The following is an 18,667-nucleotide window of genomic DNA, read 5'->3' on the forward strand; positions in this document are numbered from 1 at the left end:
AACGAAGTTCTTATGGGTTCATTTTCAGCGTAAACGAATAAGCATAACACGAGATTGATCAATATAAAATACTCTTTATTGGATAATACATTTTATCATTAATATCTTAATTCAGCGCGGTTGTCATTTGGTACAGTTCATATTACAAATGAAGCAAATAATGCGGTAATTTAATAAACCGAGCAACGAAATATTGGTATGAGGTTGGAATTCCTGCAGGTGAAAGAAAGGAATGATAGTTATTTACTATTTCTGTTCTCTCCAGAATAATGAATGAAAGAAAACTATCGTCATAACTTTCATCGTAGAAATATTTGCCGTTACAATACGCTATAAATTAAATACAAACTATGTGAAACTAATTATTAGTATTTTCTACTTTTATTATTCAAGTATTGCTATTGATCAAAAAATTATTTACCATGAATTGTTTATCCCATCGGCGAAAAGAAACTGAAAATATTAAATTACCCGAAGTACTTATGTCTAAATGAAATACGTAAATTATTCTAATTAATCCCTGATCTATGTGGTTGCATATTATACTCCAGATAATCAAATCTGAATATTTCCTATAAGAAAAGAATAGTCATTTTTATAAAAAAATAATCGATTATATAAACCCACAGTCTTTTCACCTTTTACTAATCTAGTCTATTATAATCTATATTACCTTCAGACAGAAAAAGTCGATCGGAATCAGCGGGTTGGTCGGGTGCAGGGCGATGACGTAAGGTGACGTGCAAGGAGGGGCCTCGAGGAGGCACCTCTGGGGGCGCAGGTTCAGGAGGACTGTCGCAATCTCGCTCGCTCTGAACACCGCTGGATGGGCCTTGATAAAATATCGTAACAATTATAAAAGTGCTAGTTAATATCTCATCCTATATAGTATCGGAGTTAGGATTTTGTTTATGCTTTTTAATTATTTCATTAAGGGTACCCCAGATGGGTAAATTTTTTTTTCTTTATATTTATGAAAACTTTTGTGGTATGTGAAAAATGTTTCAAAGGTTTTGTATTAAATCCCAAAAAGTAACTAGTTTAGAAAAATATATTAGAGTATTTCCAACCTGCAGCACAATGTAAGTTACATTAAAAAAATCGAAATGGCTTGGAAAAACTCCAACCGAGCAATAAAGAGCACTTCACGTTTTTGTGTCTTTCAAAACCATATACTTTTTTTAATGCTACTGGCTTGCTAGTTATTTAATCAGTTATATAGCAATAAGAATTTTGAATAATTATAAACTGTAATAACCTTGAATGTTACATCAAAAATTTTGACATAACATAAACTTCAAGTAGCAAACAAATACGTGTTTATATGTAAAAATATACATATGTACGCCTTTGTTCACTACTTGAGGTTTTAAACTTGATATAAAATTCCTCAGTTGGTATTTTTTTCAATAACATTAAAAAATATACCACAAATAACGTACAAAAACGATAAAATTAATACATATATTAAAAGCCAATGAAAATAACATAAACGCACAATTGACGCTACCTTAAGTACAAGTCACGTATAGTGGGGAAACTATTCGGAGCATCCTTATCAAAGGCATGCACCCACCTCTATACCACGCTTATAATAGACATTCAGAATGCCTAACTACAATAACTATACAGGAGTCTTATACTGAATACACGTGTAATTCCTCATTCATTCCTTACATTTCAGACTGGCTTGGAATTCAAAACAATTTTCGTGAATTTAGTAGCTTTATTATTAAGGATGTAAGATGATACACTATTTATTATTTTTACTTTTATAATACAAGTTTGGTTACCATTTAGATGATTGATTCTATTTGACCTTCCATTAGTCTCATGGAATTCCTCAGCTCTGCGGCTTCTTCGAGAGAGTGTACCGCCACCACCAGCTTCGTTGTTAAAAATTTCTTCGCCTAAGAATATATTTTTTTATTTTATATCAAACACGAATATGTTAAATAGTTTTTCTTGGTTATATGTAATAAAATATATGAACCCGTCTTATGATCACTTAAGATGCAACCATAATGAAATGTCGAGGGCTGGAAATATTATGATCGTGATATGATGCTTCAAACAGGAATATGAGCTTGGAAATATTCTGAAAATTATTTTAAAGGAATTCTTAAACGTATTTATAACATATTTATTAAAACTACCATTAGTACTTTGAGTCATAGAGGCACTACATTAAAATGGTCATTAAAAAGGGGACCCCATTTAGAAAAGATCATAAAAGCATTGCGATTGCATTGTAAGAGTACCATAAATACCTTTAGAATTTCTGATTCGTCTATAGAAGCGTCTGTTGGTGCTTTCGAGGGGAAACGGTGAGGCCTGCCGTTGAGGGCTACTAATGTATCGCGGAGGGTTTTCACCATCCTCCGAACCATACATCCGACGCTGTTCATCTATAATGTTATAATAAAAATATTATTGACACGGAGGTGAAATAAATTAATTACTGAATTAAAGTATCTTCTATGTGTCCCTTTTAAAGAACATCACTGTTATTTTAGTAATAACATATAAAAAAGAAACTTTTTTAGTAATTGAAAAAACTTTTCAAATATATCATTGTTTGTTTTTGTGTACACTCGAATATACTTTCATTAAGCTAATAATTTTGATGAGTTTATTGTGAAATAGGTACCACATTTTTTATGTCAGATAAAAGACTTTTACCCAAAAAAGGAAAATCCTCTGACTATTCATTATAGATAATATATCTTTCAGATGTTAAAGGATTTACGAATTACGAATAGAGTATATGTTATTAATTACGTTTTGTAAGTGGATTTTTTTTTATTCCTAGTCATAAGATATATATATATATATATATATATATATATATATATATATATATATATATATATATATAATACAATATTATTAGTTCAAGACACCAAATCCTTCTCAGTTTTTTATATTATTTAATGACTATACTGTTCTACTATTTATAAACTAACTCGCAACTCTCATTCTATACGTGTACCACGTATGCTTTCCAGGAACAAATGTATCCCATAGGAATCGTACGTTCTATTCAAGACTAAAATCCATTTCTGTCCCGAATTTTTTTTTCACATATCCATTTATGCAGTTATGGTGCTGTAGGTATCAACTAATTCTTCATAAAGAATATCGTATTTACGAAGGAAATATACTAAAAGATCCGACTTAACTAACGTATTTCATAATTATAAGCAAATCCCATTTGAACCTTAAACAATGAGTAATGTTATAAATTTATAAAGACGTTTATTTAATCTTATTTGACAAATGAGTACGTAAACAACAGAATTTACCAGTTTGAACCCCAGTTCCAAAAGGCACTGTTCAAATGAAACATGAGAAACATTGTTGACGTTTGTTAAATAAATACCTTTTGATAAACAAGCAGCTGTAATAGGAATATGATTGTCCTACCTAAGACCTAAGTTACGAGGGCAATGTGTTTAAATATTGAACTACATTTCAACTTAAGTTTATGTTAATTTAAATTACAACTTCTTGCTTAACAACTTTATTTGAATTAAAAAAAAATAAAAAATTCTCACGCTCTCCATGATTCTAAATAATTAAACGATAATACATAAAAAAATAACAATGCGTTATATATATTTTTTTGCAATAAAAATCACGACATAAAAAATTGTACGATGATCTACCATGTATACTCTTATTTTGCATTATATTACAAAATTTTTATATAACTCAACGAAAAAATGCGAAAAGTAAATCTAAGTTTGAAAGTTACGAACGTAAATTTGAATTAACAAATTCTTACATTTGATGAGCGAATTCTGTGACATAAAAATGTACTTTCAAAATGTTACAGTTGGGAAACGGAACCTGAATAAATTTGTAGTTTAGGGGACAACCGACGCACGAGAAACTGCAGCAAAAGTTACAGCGAGTTATTCGGAAATGTCAACGATTTAAAATTGGAGATTATAACTTCTTGAATACAAGCTAAAGGTAAATAGAATAACTAGAAAGTAACATTAGTATACATTTATATATCATTATTATTAATATATTATACGTATATTATAATACAAATATGAATGTACGTGCAAATTTTTTGATAAGAGTATGGATAAAAGATTAGCGTTTTACTGATTGTATGTAGTTAATATCCCCCGTACACTTAACTCTAATTATATTTGCAGATGTTTGGTCGCCTGTCGAATTGAGAATTTACAAAGGACAAGTAAAGTATTGTGTATTTCACATTTTTTATACCGATGTAGGAAACGCTGTTACGAACTAAAAAAAAAAAATATTTCTGTTTAACTTTTTCAATATTATAAATATTATAATTTTAAAAAATATATGTTTTCTAACTAAAATCCATGACCCTTAAACACTTCTTGATATCAAATCCTGAGTTAATTAATTTTACGAAAGATTTATAGAATAAACGTTTAGGTTTTGAATTTAATAGTAATGTATCAGATTTATATTACACATTCAACACGCTGTGAAAAAAAAAAATCGATCATATTTTCGTTTTAACCATCCAATCAAAAAATATTTGCATCAGTTGTTATACCAAAAAATCCAATATATATAATAATTATTATCCAGTAGCAAGGAAAATTTTAAATATAATTAACTGATTTCAATATTGAGGTAACAAGAAACTGCTGACACGAATTTTCTTGTTACCTTAATAGCACAAATATAAAAAATATATATATTTTAAGAGCACTGAGAAAAAGAAATCAAAAGAATAATATTATGTTTATAGTTTTATTCTTTATAACTTATATTCGAAACACAGTCTATTCAGAATTCAGAGAACAAACCGTCTATCCCAAAGCCTAAGAAAAAATCTGGCTATAAACATATTCTTTTGACTCCTTCCGTATAATTTTGCCTGTAAAATCTGAAACAACTTTTCGGGACAAACTTATATTTCTTCCCGACTTTTTATTCATAAAAGTAATAGAAACTTTTTTTTACATCTAAATTTTAAATATCGAAAGTAGAAAAATCAAAACTTAATACGTCCAAAAGACATAATTTATATTATCTTAGTCTGCGACTTCTCGCACAGAATAATTCTACTTTTAATTCAATATATTCCAACATTCCAGACTACGGTTCCTATAAAATACGCTAAACAAACGCTAGTCCAACCGTTTACGCTTAAATGTATATTCCGAAAATATTATGCAAGCAATTTAGAAACTTTACTCAGAACATAATTACTTTGAGTATTATTATTATAGGTTTTGAATATTACATTAATGAAAGTTACAGCTGGTATGTTGCCAGCGGCGTAATATGAAAGTAAGCACCTTGCTCAACGAATCTGCAAACTCAATTAGCAACTAGAGTAACCTCAAAAACGCACTACACTCAACCGTATATTATAGTAGATTCCGCGAGGGTTAAGCTTCGGTAGCTGCGCGGTAATTTTATTACTTTTGTACTATTTGATTCTAAAAGCACACTTAACTGTGTTAAACCCTCATAACTTTCAAGATTATTCCGTTTATCTAAAAGCTATTTCAGAAAATATTTAATGTAAGTGTGAATACGCTTTGATAAATAAAATGTAATAAAAAAATATATTTTATCAAAAAAATAACTCGAACTCTGGAAATATATTTTAAACTGCTGTGAAGTGAAGTGAAGTGAAGTGAATAGTAGAATATATATACAAATTTATTAACAATGTAGTTATAATGATTGATTTCTCCCAAGGCTTAGCACTGTGCATCACAAATATATGTACTTTTATAGCCTGTAATAAGTCACTTCCTAGTTCTATATTCAGTTTAATAAAATAACTAATATCTTCAACTCCTTCATAAAATATTGTACGACTTAAATGTCCAAAATGAATTACTTTAAAAATTTAAATCTTCAAACATACAAAGAATGTCTTTATCATAAAAACAAAAGCAAACGGGGTAAGTAATTGAGTAAGAATAAAGGGAGCTTATACAAATGAGTGAACTTTATCACCCAGGTGGTATCCAGGGACGGAGATAATAAACATAAGTAAATGAAGGACAACTATTGTGTTTCGTTGGATTCTGCGGTTTTGACACAGACCGCAAGCTGCCTTCGAACATTTAATATGAGTAATGGGCAGACCCCGATGCTCAGATATAGCCATCGATTTAATTATGTATTATATTTACTGAAGTCTACGCTCTAATATTAAGCTTTTAATATTAATATAAAATATAGTAGTTATCATAAGTACAAGCTTGCCTTTTATATCAAGGAATTTGAAAATATTTGACACATAACATATTTCAACTTATTTTTTCCGTATAACCGACTCGAGGCATTTTATATTTACGTTTTAGCTTTAGCGTCTAGATGGTACGCAATAGTAGCGTTTTCCCTTTCTACTGTTCATTATTCCTCCTAAATACATATGTCTGTTGCACGTAGTGCAAAGCCTTTATGGGCTTGGATCCAGATAGCCTCTTTAAGCAGTGTACCATTGGCTACCCATGGCCTAATCAAAAATACTTAAAACTTGATAGTTAATTTATAAAGAGGGAACCCGAAGGAAAATTAAGCTTACCAAGTCGCAAGTACTTAAGACAAGAAACATTAAACGCTGTTGTAGATATATTTTATGTGTTTGCAGTGAATTTTGTCAAAATTATAAAATTTCATACTATAAACCATATTGTGAAGAAAATAATAATAAACAAAGTTTTGAAAACGCTTGCATATCAAATTTTATGATTGCTAACTCTAAAATATGTGTTTAAAACTGTCGAGGAAAAATAATAACAGATATTTTCGCTCCCTCGATAGAAAATGAGAATAAAATTTTCACATTCAATCGTCCCCCTGTTTTCCCCCGAGAGCGATCGTCGCGCCTCTTTGTCCACTGTCTTAGTAAATACTTTCATAACAGTAGTTTATTATATTATAAATAAATGAATGGAACAATGCATTAAACAACGATTATGTCTGTGATAAGAACACTAACAAAAAGTAAATGTTTTTTTTTATTTATTTGTTATACATTAATTAAGATGACATTACAGGTGCTGATCACATGAACGAAGAATGAAGGTCTGACCGAATATCATCTGAATAATATTCAAACAACAAAAATAGGTTCATATTTTTAGTATATTTAGGTTTTTATTCAGGTTTTATTTAGTTTTTTTTATATTATATTTTTTCATTTATGTCAATATAACAATAAACTATACCAGGAAATGTTTGCATAACAGATCTCCTTTTTATGAAGAAGAAATCTTATTTTTGTTTGAAATTAATTTGAATATTTATTGCATGCACAAAAAAATTACATTTATAATGATTAGAAAATATAAAAGTTTGTGATTGAAATGAATTATATCGATCTTTATTACAAAAATGATCGTATCAACTAATTAAAAGCTATTGTGATATTGTCAACAAGTGAAGGTGAACTAAATACGGGATTGCGTAGCAAAACCACTTATAGCTATTTCCCTTGAATTGCGTGATAACAACACTTAATCTACAAGCTCCATTTAATTTCAACTATTTTAAGGTTCACGTTCTAATTTAAATATCTAAAGATAAGAACGTCACGCGAATTGTTCGCTACAAAGCAGCAACTCTCCTTTATGTTGCAAATACATCTCGGTAATACGAGCATAAGTCCATTTTATTTCGAAATTTCTATTCAAATTTATAAAAGAAATTAATTTTTATATTTGTTTAGACAACATAAAACTATGAAAATCAAACATTCAAACGGAGCATTAATTGTATAAATTGAGAATGTGTTTGTTTATGAATGCGAGCTCACGGTTCCAGCAAAGTGCAGAGATTACATCGGAACCCATCAATTACGAGTAATCCTAGACACGTGCGTACCGCTTTTGCAAACCTATGGGGATTAATGAAATTTTCTTCGAATATTCCAGCTGTGCCATTCAATTTCTGATTTTCCTTTACTGTCTGCTTCTTTAATATGATTGAACAAACATAATACGTCATCAATCTGGTATCCAAGGTATGAGGAAGTTGTTTGTATTTGTAATCCTTCAAGACATAATAAATATATTGAAATTGATATTTATTACAGACACTACAAGCGTTTGTATATGTTTATATGTTTATATAAACAAATTAATTAACAAGCTGTACATTTTTTTAAAGTAAGTGACCAATTAATATATATTTCGGGAAGGCGTACATGAGAGGAGAGATAATTTTACTTTTCTTTAAGAGATGAAAACAGGTTTCAAACAAAGGTTCGTTTTAAATGTACATTGTTGATAAAAAAGTGTACACAAAAATGTCTAGAAATTTAAAACGTGGGCTAATTAATTGTTAGGGTTTCATCAGAACGAGGCTTAATATAAGTTTTTGTTCATTTCGAAATGAGTTTGAATACGACGTTGTTTTATCAAATTCTAATTAAAGAAACTACTCACAACTCATTGTTGTAATAACAAAATTTACTTAACAGATATATTTTTTTGCCTTTCATTAATTGTTTGTCAAGTCTAACTTGTTTCGGCCACATTCATGTAATTTGATTTAATTGTCAAATATTCTTTTAAAGTGTGATGTAAAAATAAAGAGAATTTAAAAGATTTTCTTTCACATCTATCCATGTTTTATGTATCTTTCTTTTATTCCTTTATTTTCTTTTCAGTGAAAATTCCACTAACATTATATACGTCTCAATGTGTGTGGATTTTTTAATTAGTCTACAATACAAAAACTACAGTTTTAATAGGCAACGACTTGGATCAGCATTTTCTCTACATTTAGGATCGAAATTTTATAATATTTATAAAAATCATGTATATATATAAATCAAACACAAAATTGTTTCCAATATTTTATGATATTTTAATGCTGTTATACGTATTATGCTATTTAATTTCACAAGACCTTATTTCATAAAGATAAGATCTTCAATGTAGGTCAGTAACCCAATTACCGAAACAGGATCCAGCAATTGAAAACACTTGATGCGTAATAGATTAAACTTCAATTATACAGGATATAATTAAATATGTACGGTACTGTATCCCAACGCAGTCCGTCGGGCAATCTTGTGAAATATTCAAATTCCCCGCTGGGTAACTAAACAGAATAACCAATTAGACACTCTGATAACATTACTTACTTGTTATCATAGGCAGCACTCGGATTTAAATTAATTTACCTTCTTCCGGTTGTTTGAATAGTGTTTTGCTATAATTCATAGTTTCGGAAGCAATCCTGTGTGAAATAATAAAGTTATTAAGATTAAAATCAAGTTATTATGTTATTATCTTTTAATATTGGTCTTGAAGACTTTATAGACTTATTTGGACGGAAGTAATTTAACGTACTTCAAAGTAACTACTCATATTATAAAATATATTATTTATGTGTGTGAGTGTGTATATATTTATAGTTTATTTGTTAAATACTCAAAAACTAACTCCCTGACTAATTTAATGTTTTATTTGGCAACTCTATAGTTGGATGATACATAAGATAATTTTTATATCAAGCATCTCCAGCTGAGCGATATTCAACTAGTAACTAATGAACAAGTTACGAATGTATATTTTAAATAGCATGATACAGCTTACTTAATGATTGTATTGCATTTAACATTTTAATCTTGCTAATAACTGAAAGCGTCAATGTTAATGACCCGTTAAAGCTACCTTGCGGTTACACGGAGTCAACTGCGAGCGTTTACTGAAAGAGGGTAGATGAGGTTGTCGTAACCCTCCATGACCTCCCAACAAACAAAACGACAAAGGGAAGTACTGCAACATTTACAGAGAAAATGGCCGTAGGGCAGCAAGCCGTCCGCCCTTTTGTTTTCTTACGAAGCAACCGCTTGAACGCTCAAGACCGCGTTAAACTTGCTCAGCCTTCATAATAGGGATAATGAATTTGCGACCGTCCTATCCTTTGTTGAAGTTGGACCCGCAACATGTTTATTCACTTTTTGATAAGTAATTAATTTAACAATTGAGCCGTGACCGCCGAGAGGCTCGTTATATAAAACGCGACAATAGCAACTTGCACCTTGGTAAATAATTACATAACAAGAGACATCACGACTTTAATAGAAATACATTTTCTTAAACTTGATGAAACTCTTTTAAAATTAAGATTAAAAAATAAAACAGTCCGCGTAAAATAATGCAGTTTAATTAAAATCTACAGACGTGAATGTACCCGAGACCTTTTTATCCGGTAGAGCATCCGTTGTTCTAAGACGGCGTCGTATACCGCAGGAATTTCTAAATCTTCATAAGATAATGGATCGCTCTGCAAAAGAAAAGGACCTCGGGCTTGGGAACTTTGTTGAATTCCTGACTCGTAATTAATAAAATTACTTTTTGGGAGCTTTCCCCGACTTCAAAGAATTTAACATAAAAGAAAAAAGTTAAGTAGATGAATTATTTTTGAATGATAAAGAGAATTATTTTAGATATTTATACACTTAGAGTTAGAGTTATTCTTTGTGCAAAGTTTGTATTTGAATAGCTTAAGGGAGGTTTTTATTCAACATAATGTAGATGAAAAAATATTATTATATATATAATCTGTAGTAAGTTTTGCAGTACTATTATCGTTTACATATTTATTTATTTACACCTTAAGGTATTTTATTAGTTATCTTAATCCAATTATTACTAAGTGAGGTCGATATTGAATGAATTATCTATTAGTTCAAACGATAACGACCCGCATCTCTGAAGTGCAATGACACCACAATTACATGTGGTCGCATTTGTAAACGCCCTCATGGAAATTCGTTTCGCAAAATTTAAATCGTGTAATGAGATAACATTTTCATGATAATACGTTGAATGCAAATTACATTAATCTTTATCAGTTAATTTTAATTGTAACTTATTATGTAGGGATTCCCTTTTTTTTTCAAATCAACGGACCTGTGAAGGTATTTAAATTCTATATTTAACTTTTATTTTATTCTAAAGAAACTTTAACATACAAATGTTTACTATAAATCAAAATTGTGTGCATTCAGTTTAGGTTTATATGCATTTATAACTACGTATACACTGAATAGTTTCTTACTTAAAAATATAAATAAAATAATTCAAATTTATGCTCAGTTGTAGTTGCCTCTAACAAAATTTATGTAAACCGGCTACGCTGTCAATATACATTATTAAAAATTTCCAAATAATTTCCCGTACTTCATCCACATATTCAACGTTTATTTGACCGGCCAGGGGAATGTCACCCTCGCATATCATTTTATTATTTACCTGCGGCACATAGTCATGACTTTATAATGTATCAATAATGTCGATAAAACGTACGCCGGCAGCCATCTCGAAGCCACCTGTCACTAAGGGAACATTTATAATAATTTTCGTCAAACTAACGCTCAATAACATATATGGGACATGTTTATTATTGATTATTATAATACTAGCCTTCATAATTCAATAAAAAATTACATCGCTAGTTTGCTATTACAGCGAAAAATAATATTATTGGACACAAACTTAACTGAATGAGCCGTATTATTATAATTTAGGAAGGTAATATGAGCTGGTTCTTTTGAAAAACAATAATCCGAGCTTACTATGAAACCTTTATACAAAAGAGTCGCTCAATGAAGTTGCACGTCGAAGAATTTCCATGCAATAACGGCTTCGCTTCGGGATCCTTGCTCCGTCGGAGATATTGCGTACTTACTGGGCTTGCTTTCTAATAACACCAACGATACCGCTTATGTAAGAAAAATACGAAATGAAATGGAGAATACAGCCAGCTTTCAACCTCAACTATCAATATACATGATCTTGTTTTCCTTTTAATATTCATCCCTAATGGAAAGATATTATGAATACAAATAATAAAATCAAAGTGAAATATGTTTCATTTCAAACTCTGAAATAAATGTTGCTATCTCTTTCTTACATCTATATTCCTTTGTATATAAACTATAAGGATTAATCTTATACTTATATCACTATACAGCCATAAGGATTATTAAGGCAATAAATCTACCTAGTAAAACCTTTTTCTTCTTAAAATTGTTAATAATTAGATTATTATTAAAGATACCATATAAAAATATAAAAAAAAATCAAAATATTATCACGGTGGTGTTCTTTGGAGGTAGGCTAATAATCTCAACATTAAATTTTTTACTATTTTTATAATTTTTAATTATAAAAATTGTTTAGTTGTGTTTATTACAGCAGCAGCATAACAGCTTGAAATGTAAATAAAACTGAAAACTTTAAAATGACAACGGTGTTTGATAACACATGGGACTGAAATGCAAATGCACGAATAACTTAGACGAGAGAACGAGTCGCTTCTGAAGAATCTGCACATACGTATTCCACCAACTAATCTAATTATTTACAGCCAGATTGTTCCGCTTGCATGAACTGTTTTCATAATTCCTATAATCTTAATAAGCTCTTTAAATAACTTACCTACATTAAGAAAATAATTTATTTTGACACGTTATATGAAAAAGAATCTTGATAAAAGTGGTGATCCCATCCCCTATTGTTTATACTCTGAAATACATTTGAATATGACATTTATCTTATAATAATAATTTGTTACAAATGTTTATAACGTTGGTAAAGGAAGGAATTTTCTAAATATTAAAACATTAATGGGATGCCCCAAAGCTCTGCAAGTACCATGCGGCTAGACTAATCACATTAGCGGACCTAGTAGGTAATGTTGGTTACCTAAAAGGCCTAATTTGAATACCAGACGAACCACATATCGAAGTTGTATCAAGAGCTGCAACTATCAATTGATGCCACATGTTTATTACTCGTATTGGTAACTTTTCGAGGAACACTTATAAAGATTGAACAAAATTCTCAAAAAGGAAAATATATTTTTACCTTTTCCAACATATTACATATTTTTTTAATACTAGGAACACTGTCGTCGAATTATGTAAAAAAAAGTTTATCAAATTTCAGTACAATCAGTTGTCCTAAGTACCTTGAAGTTTACTTGAACGAAGGGTCTTTTTTGTCTTTTGGTAAATCTTTATTAAATGAGGGTCAAGTATTTTAATTCAATCCAATTGTGTAATCATTCAATGTTTATAGACAAAAATAAAATATTAAAGCAAAAATTATATCCCTATTTACAATAGAACCGTTTTTATTTATGTACCAACAGAAAATGTATTCTGTGAGATTTAATAAAGCCCTTTAAATTCTGAACATTTTCCTGTTCATTGAACTTCTGAAGTTATTATGGATATATTAATTTAATTTCATAAATAGCTTATATTGGATTTTGAGATTACTTTATTGACTACTAGCAAAATATTTACTTTCATTATACAATAAATATTAAAATGTATGTATTGCATGAGTTGGATTACTTATTATTACTTTGATATCTCGGTTTGCAGAAATAATATTACGGAATCCGGAGCATAGTTCAGAGAAAATAATACTGCCATCTATGACTCCATCAACTTAACATGACAGTAGAACGGAAAGCGGAGGTTGCGGAGGGTTTACGCACAAAGTTTTCCCCATAAGCTTACCGCAGGACGCTCCCCTATCAATTGCCTCCTCCTCCCCCTACCCCCCAGCCCCAAGGCCTCACTAATGATCCCACTTGTTAGGGATCAGTGTGGACCTTCGACTGTGTCACACGATGAATAACAAATTATAACTTCATCCCGTTATGTCATAGCTACATTTTAAAGCTCTGGCTTAGTTGGCGACTGGAGCCTAAAAATCCCAAGTAATTATTAAATTATCTCTTACTGCTTCTGCATCATACGCCTTTTATTTAATAATTTACAGATAGTTAAATTAGTGTCAGTCATGATAGTTATTTATATCTATTTTATATAACTTAACGTATTTCTAATATACTTTGTATAAAGAAACAGCTTTGTGCACTTCTCCGTATATACTTTGACTGTGTTAAATTTCCCGTTCATTCCTCTTAAAATAGGATGCAAAGTCTTCTTTTGGCGTATTAATATTATGATAATATAATAGTCTAGAGTTAAATTATTTTCTTTAATAAGATAAAGCTTGTTATCCTGCGCCTATACTTGATATTTTTTAATCCTAACTCATTGTTTCTCCAAATAATTAAATGCAAAACAGATTCAAGTAACGAATTATTATTAATTTAGTAAAATTTATAAATTCAAATGAATGTGAAATAAAATTAACGGTTCGAATAAATTATACTTTAAATAACCACTTCTATTTGGCGTTTAAAATTAATGATATAATTATGTAAAAAGAAAAGTTGACTCGATTTTTTTTCTTGTACATACATTGACTCTTGGACTATTTGTTATTGTGACATTTCCTTCATATGCTTCTTATAAAACTGATAATATGCGCAAACTAGTCAACGTAACGCTCTGTGTGCTATTCGTCATAATCCCCGCCATAGCAGTATGATAATATACTTTAAAAGGCTTTTTACTACTTTTAAAAGTCATGTCTTAAAAATAAAGTAAAACAGGATGTAACCAACGCTCGCGTGCAAGCGACTTTTTAACTCTCTTTCCGTAACACGCTCCTTACCTTTTTAGCAGACTTTAACACATTGTTTAAAACGTGTATTAAGTAATGTTTAGCGTGTTCACTCCTCATCATTAATCCATAAAACATAAATATAACATCAAATGCATGTGTCACTTAGCTTACTTACAATTATCCACATATAAAACCTCACGTGACAGGCAGGCTTGATATTTATTTTTAAAACTATACAAATACATAATCTTTACTATATTCAATTATTGAATTCAATGTTATTATAAGACTATGATTTCTGTTTAAAATGCAATTCTATTGCTTCTAATACTGTTTTATCTATCAAAGAATAAAGGTGAAATATATGTTGTATATATTAATAAAGAAATTTAAGGAGATAAAAACATTCATATTACACTTTTGAAGCTTTACACTAAGTTCACCAAGCTCTGTTTGTGAAATTTAAAAGAGGCATTTACTAACGAACTTTCAAAAATACAATTGTCTGTCAAAATATTTACGCCCGACTTTGAAAAATTAACAAGGCATTATGAAATGACACATTAAATGACCGGCTTCCAAATTATACGTTCTTGTTATAAGACGACCAAATTGAAGTTATAGCGTTATTACGACATGCTAGCTACGATGCACCACTTTATGCCTTGATCGTATAAATCCCTCGATATGTCACTTGTAAGTTAATGCGACCAATTTGGCACACAAAAAGCTTTTTTTTCAATGTTCTAGGTGTAACTTGTCAAAATTGTATTGTAAATTTTTTGGCAATAATTGGGTTCAAGTTATAAGTGATGAAAAGAGTACCTACTTTGCAATGTCATAGAAAAGCCGGGGGCAAAATTTTTCATCGTATGAAACAGAAATTTTAATTCACCTTTTAATGAATACAGTTACATAGTCGAAAATGACAAAACGGATGCTGTTACTATGGTCACAAAAATCAGGGGTGGGGTTGGACATTTGAGTTTTGACAATACGATAGATTAACAGTCCGTTAGCCATTTGACGGACCTCTAGAGTAGGAATTAATATTAATGTCTTGTTAAGACATTTTAACAGGCATTAGTGCGTGGTGACGCTCGATACATCTAACTGTCCATCAAACAGCTTAACAAGACGTTATTTATATAGTATTGATTTGTGAAACTGTGTCTTATTTACTTATCAAAGACCTAATACCCTAAAATTTCATAATGAAAACAAAATACTAATAAACATTGAAAATCTCTACAACCTGTTTTGTTTTCACCTCAAAATGAAATAATCCGCTGTATCAGCGTAACCACTTGTCAAAAAGCCTGCGTTAATAATACAACAAACAAAACAATGTTTAAAGGCAAAAAATAAATGTTTGCGTTGTTAATATACGGTTCCGTATAGGGCTGACAATAAAGTCGGAACGATAAAACAACGGCGAAAAACTTTTAAGTATTATAAACTGTCTTATATCAATCACATTGTATGCAATTAGTTATATATTTAATTCAAAAAAAAACCTTTATGCTTAGGTTTAATATCTTTATTACATATAGAATTTGGAGGAAATGTGTACGTACTGTCAAATTGTTGAGTGGCTTGGGCTAGAAGTGAAGCGAAAACTCTATCGTCGAGTTGAGGCGGCTTCTGCGGGCGGTCCTCATCACTGCTGCTGTACCTGTCTCCGGCCCACTCTAGCGATCTCTGACGACGAACAGACGGAGTGCCAGTTGGCAGCCCCGCGGATAAACCACTCAAAGAGCCAGCCTTAGCACGACGACCCGCCCGCTCCATTGTTAGATTATTATGACATTTTAATCTGAAATATAAATAAACCAGTTAATAAAATAACATAGCCTTGCTAAAAATATAACAATAGAAATATAACAGTCCAAAATTTCCTCGAAAGAACATCTGGAACAAAAGTATAAAATAAAAATCAACACGATATTTTACCAAAGTGGTAACGACGTCGTGAACGGAAAAGAACAACTGTAATAAAGAGCCTACAAGTTGTTTGGTTAGCGACCGAACATAAATAGGAAGTTGGTAAGGGCGTGCGTGTTAGAGGCCTAATCCATTGGATTGCGCCCCGGCATCGCCCGTTACGTTTGCCAACAATCGGACCGACATTTCTTATTGACTCAGTATCGAAAGCTTTGTACCGTCGCTTGTTTTCCACTATTTAATATTAATACAATTTATGTAAATGGAAAAAGTTAATATCTACAATAAAATGTTGTTTTTAAATAATTTTTCGATTCAATTCCAATAGAATTGAAGACCCCCGAACAATTTTATCCTTGGACATTTGTGAAAATATTATTTTTTACTTGTTTCTGAGTTTCCAATGGAGTTTTTTTTTCAGAACAATAGCTTCGGAAAAATAACTCAATACTTTTCTCTACTAAAAAAAATGTATATAATAAGTGTACATACAGAAATAAATACCGATTTAAAAGTACCTCAATTTCAACCAACTTATAGCAAATATTTACTATTTTATTTTTTTTAAATCTTCAAGTTTGAATTATATTTTTCTGAATTGTCAATTTTTTTTTTACCACCAACGTATATAGAATAAGACAGCAAGATTACAACGCATCTGGAATTTATTACTTATAAAATCCGCGCGGACTGCAATTGTTAAGGATTGCTGAACTCAATTCTCATTTCGTATCGACAAAATAAACACAGGCAGTTTCATTAGAAATTTCCGACATCACGTAGAGTTATTAATGTTTAGATAGAACGTTTAATTAAAATTTCCTAATTGAACTTCATTTTATGTTTTCAGAATCAAATATTTTGAATTAAACGAATATTTCATAATTATATGATATGTGCTGAAGATAATTTAAATAATCTTCACGCAGTAAAATCACAAACATTAATTTTATATTACACAATAAATAATTTTACTTTTTTTCGTAAGCACACAACCAAAAAAAAAGTTAGGAGCCTAATCACGCAAGGATTTTCGTGTTTATTCTTAACGTGTACATCATTTTATTATAGATGTGTCATTAAAGAGTATCCAATGTAAATTTTAATATAAACTTCTCTATATATTTTTAAGCGGTGTCAGTCGTCGGTGGCTAATAGCCTGCCTGATGGACCGCTCGGTTTAATATAAAGTAGATTCCCTGTTTACTCGCCTGTGTCGCAGCGTTAATAAATTCGCTGCTTCCTTCAAACTCCCGTCTGTCAACCTTCTCACTCAATATTTACTCTCATTATACACATTCAAAACGCTATATTAAAGTTCTGACGTTCGTATATGTAATGAATTTGTTTTTTTTTTTGTATATATAAATAGCGTTTGATGTAGCTTCTTTGCGTTCAGATGTGGATTCCGATTTATGCTATTTAATTTTAAGCTTTTCAAGTGAATTTTAGGGGAACGATAAAATGAATATGATTTATATTGCCAAATAATAAACGTGTGCCAAGTGACAAATAAATACTTGTTATCTAAAGTAATAGTAATATTTAAACTTCGGAAAAGGCAAACGAATAAACATCCGCTAGTATAAAAAAAGGTTCACTACAAAAAGCTAGTAGAAAATGTGTTGTCCGAAATATAAAGGCATCTGACAATTCAGAGAAATTTATTTGCCTCTGAATCAGATTCTCATAGAGTTCCTTATGTAGACGTTTTTTAGTCATATATGTATTTTAATGTATTTTAAAATAATCTTTTACGGCCTTTGTTCCTTTAAAAATTAAAAAAACATGTTTTTCTTATTAAATACTTGTTTTTTCTTACAACACTAACTCCTTAAAATGTTTAATATGTATTTCTAGCTATGGCAACATCAATATGATGAATTCTTTTACTTTTCCAGGTTTAATCTTTGAAGAAAACATCCTGAAATGCTTCGGACATTTCTAGAAAATGTTTGTAAGGTATGCATTACACCAAAAAATTTACGTTGACATTTCAGCTCGTTGGCCAGACGAGCTACTTTTTTTCTGAAACATACTTTATATACTTACACTGAAGAATAATTTGTGCCTTTAGCTGTGAGAAATAATTTTCCGTTTATTTATTCTGGGAACTTTTTATCTGGGTTTTTGTTAGCTTTATCTACTTCTAAGCTTTCTTCGTAAACCTTACACCAAACTTAAGTTAAAATTGTATAACAATGAAAAAAATATCTTTAGCTGGTCTACTAGCTATTGCAGTA

At 30.3% G+C, this 18,667-nt stretch overlaps 1 protein-coding gene across 1 annotated transcript; it reads right to left on the bottom strand.

The window, feature by feature from the left end:
* Window positions 1-644: 644 nt before the first annotated feature.
* Window positions 645-16,300, bottom strand: LOC133319232 (uncharacterized). Its single transcript, XM_061522901.1, has 4 exons — window positions 16,058-16,300; window positions 2,271-2,408; window positions 1,794-1,910; window positions 645-832 (listed from the first exon to the last, which is right to left on the bottom strand). The coding sequence occupies exons 1-4, from the start codon at window positions 16,269-16,271 to the stop codon at window positions 645-647; spliced, it is 657 nt and encodes a 218-aa protein (XP_061378885.1). The 5' UTR covers window positions 16,272-16,300.
* Between the last annotated feature and the right edge of the window lie 2,367 nt (window positions 16,301-18,667).

The sequence above is a fragment of the Danaus plexippus genome, chromosome 15, assembly GCF_018135715.1.
Source record: "Danaus plexippus chromosome 15, MEX_DaPlex, whole genome shotgun sequence".
NCBI classification, from domain to species: domain Eukaryota; kingdom Metazoa; phylum Arthropoda; class Insecta; order Lepidoptera; family Nymphalidae; genus Danaus; species Danaus plexippus.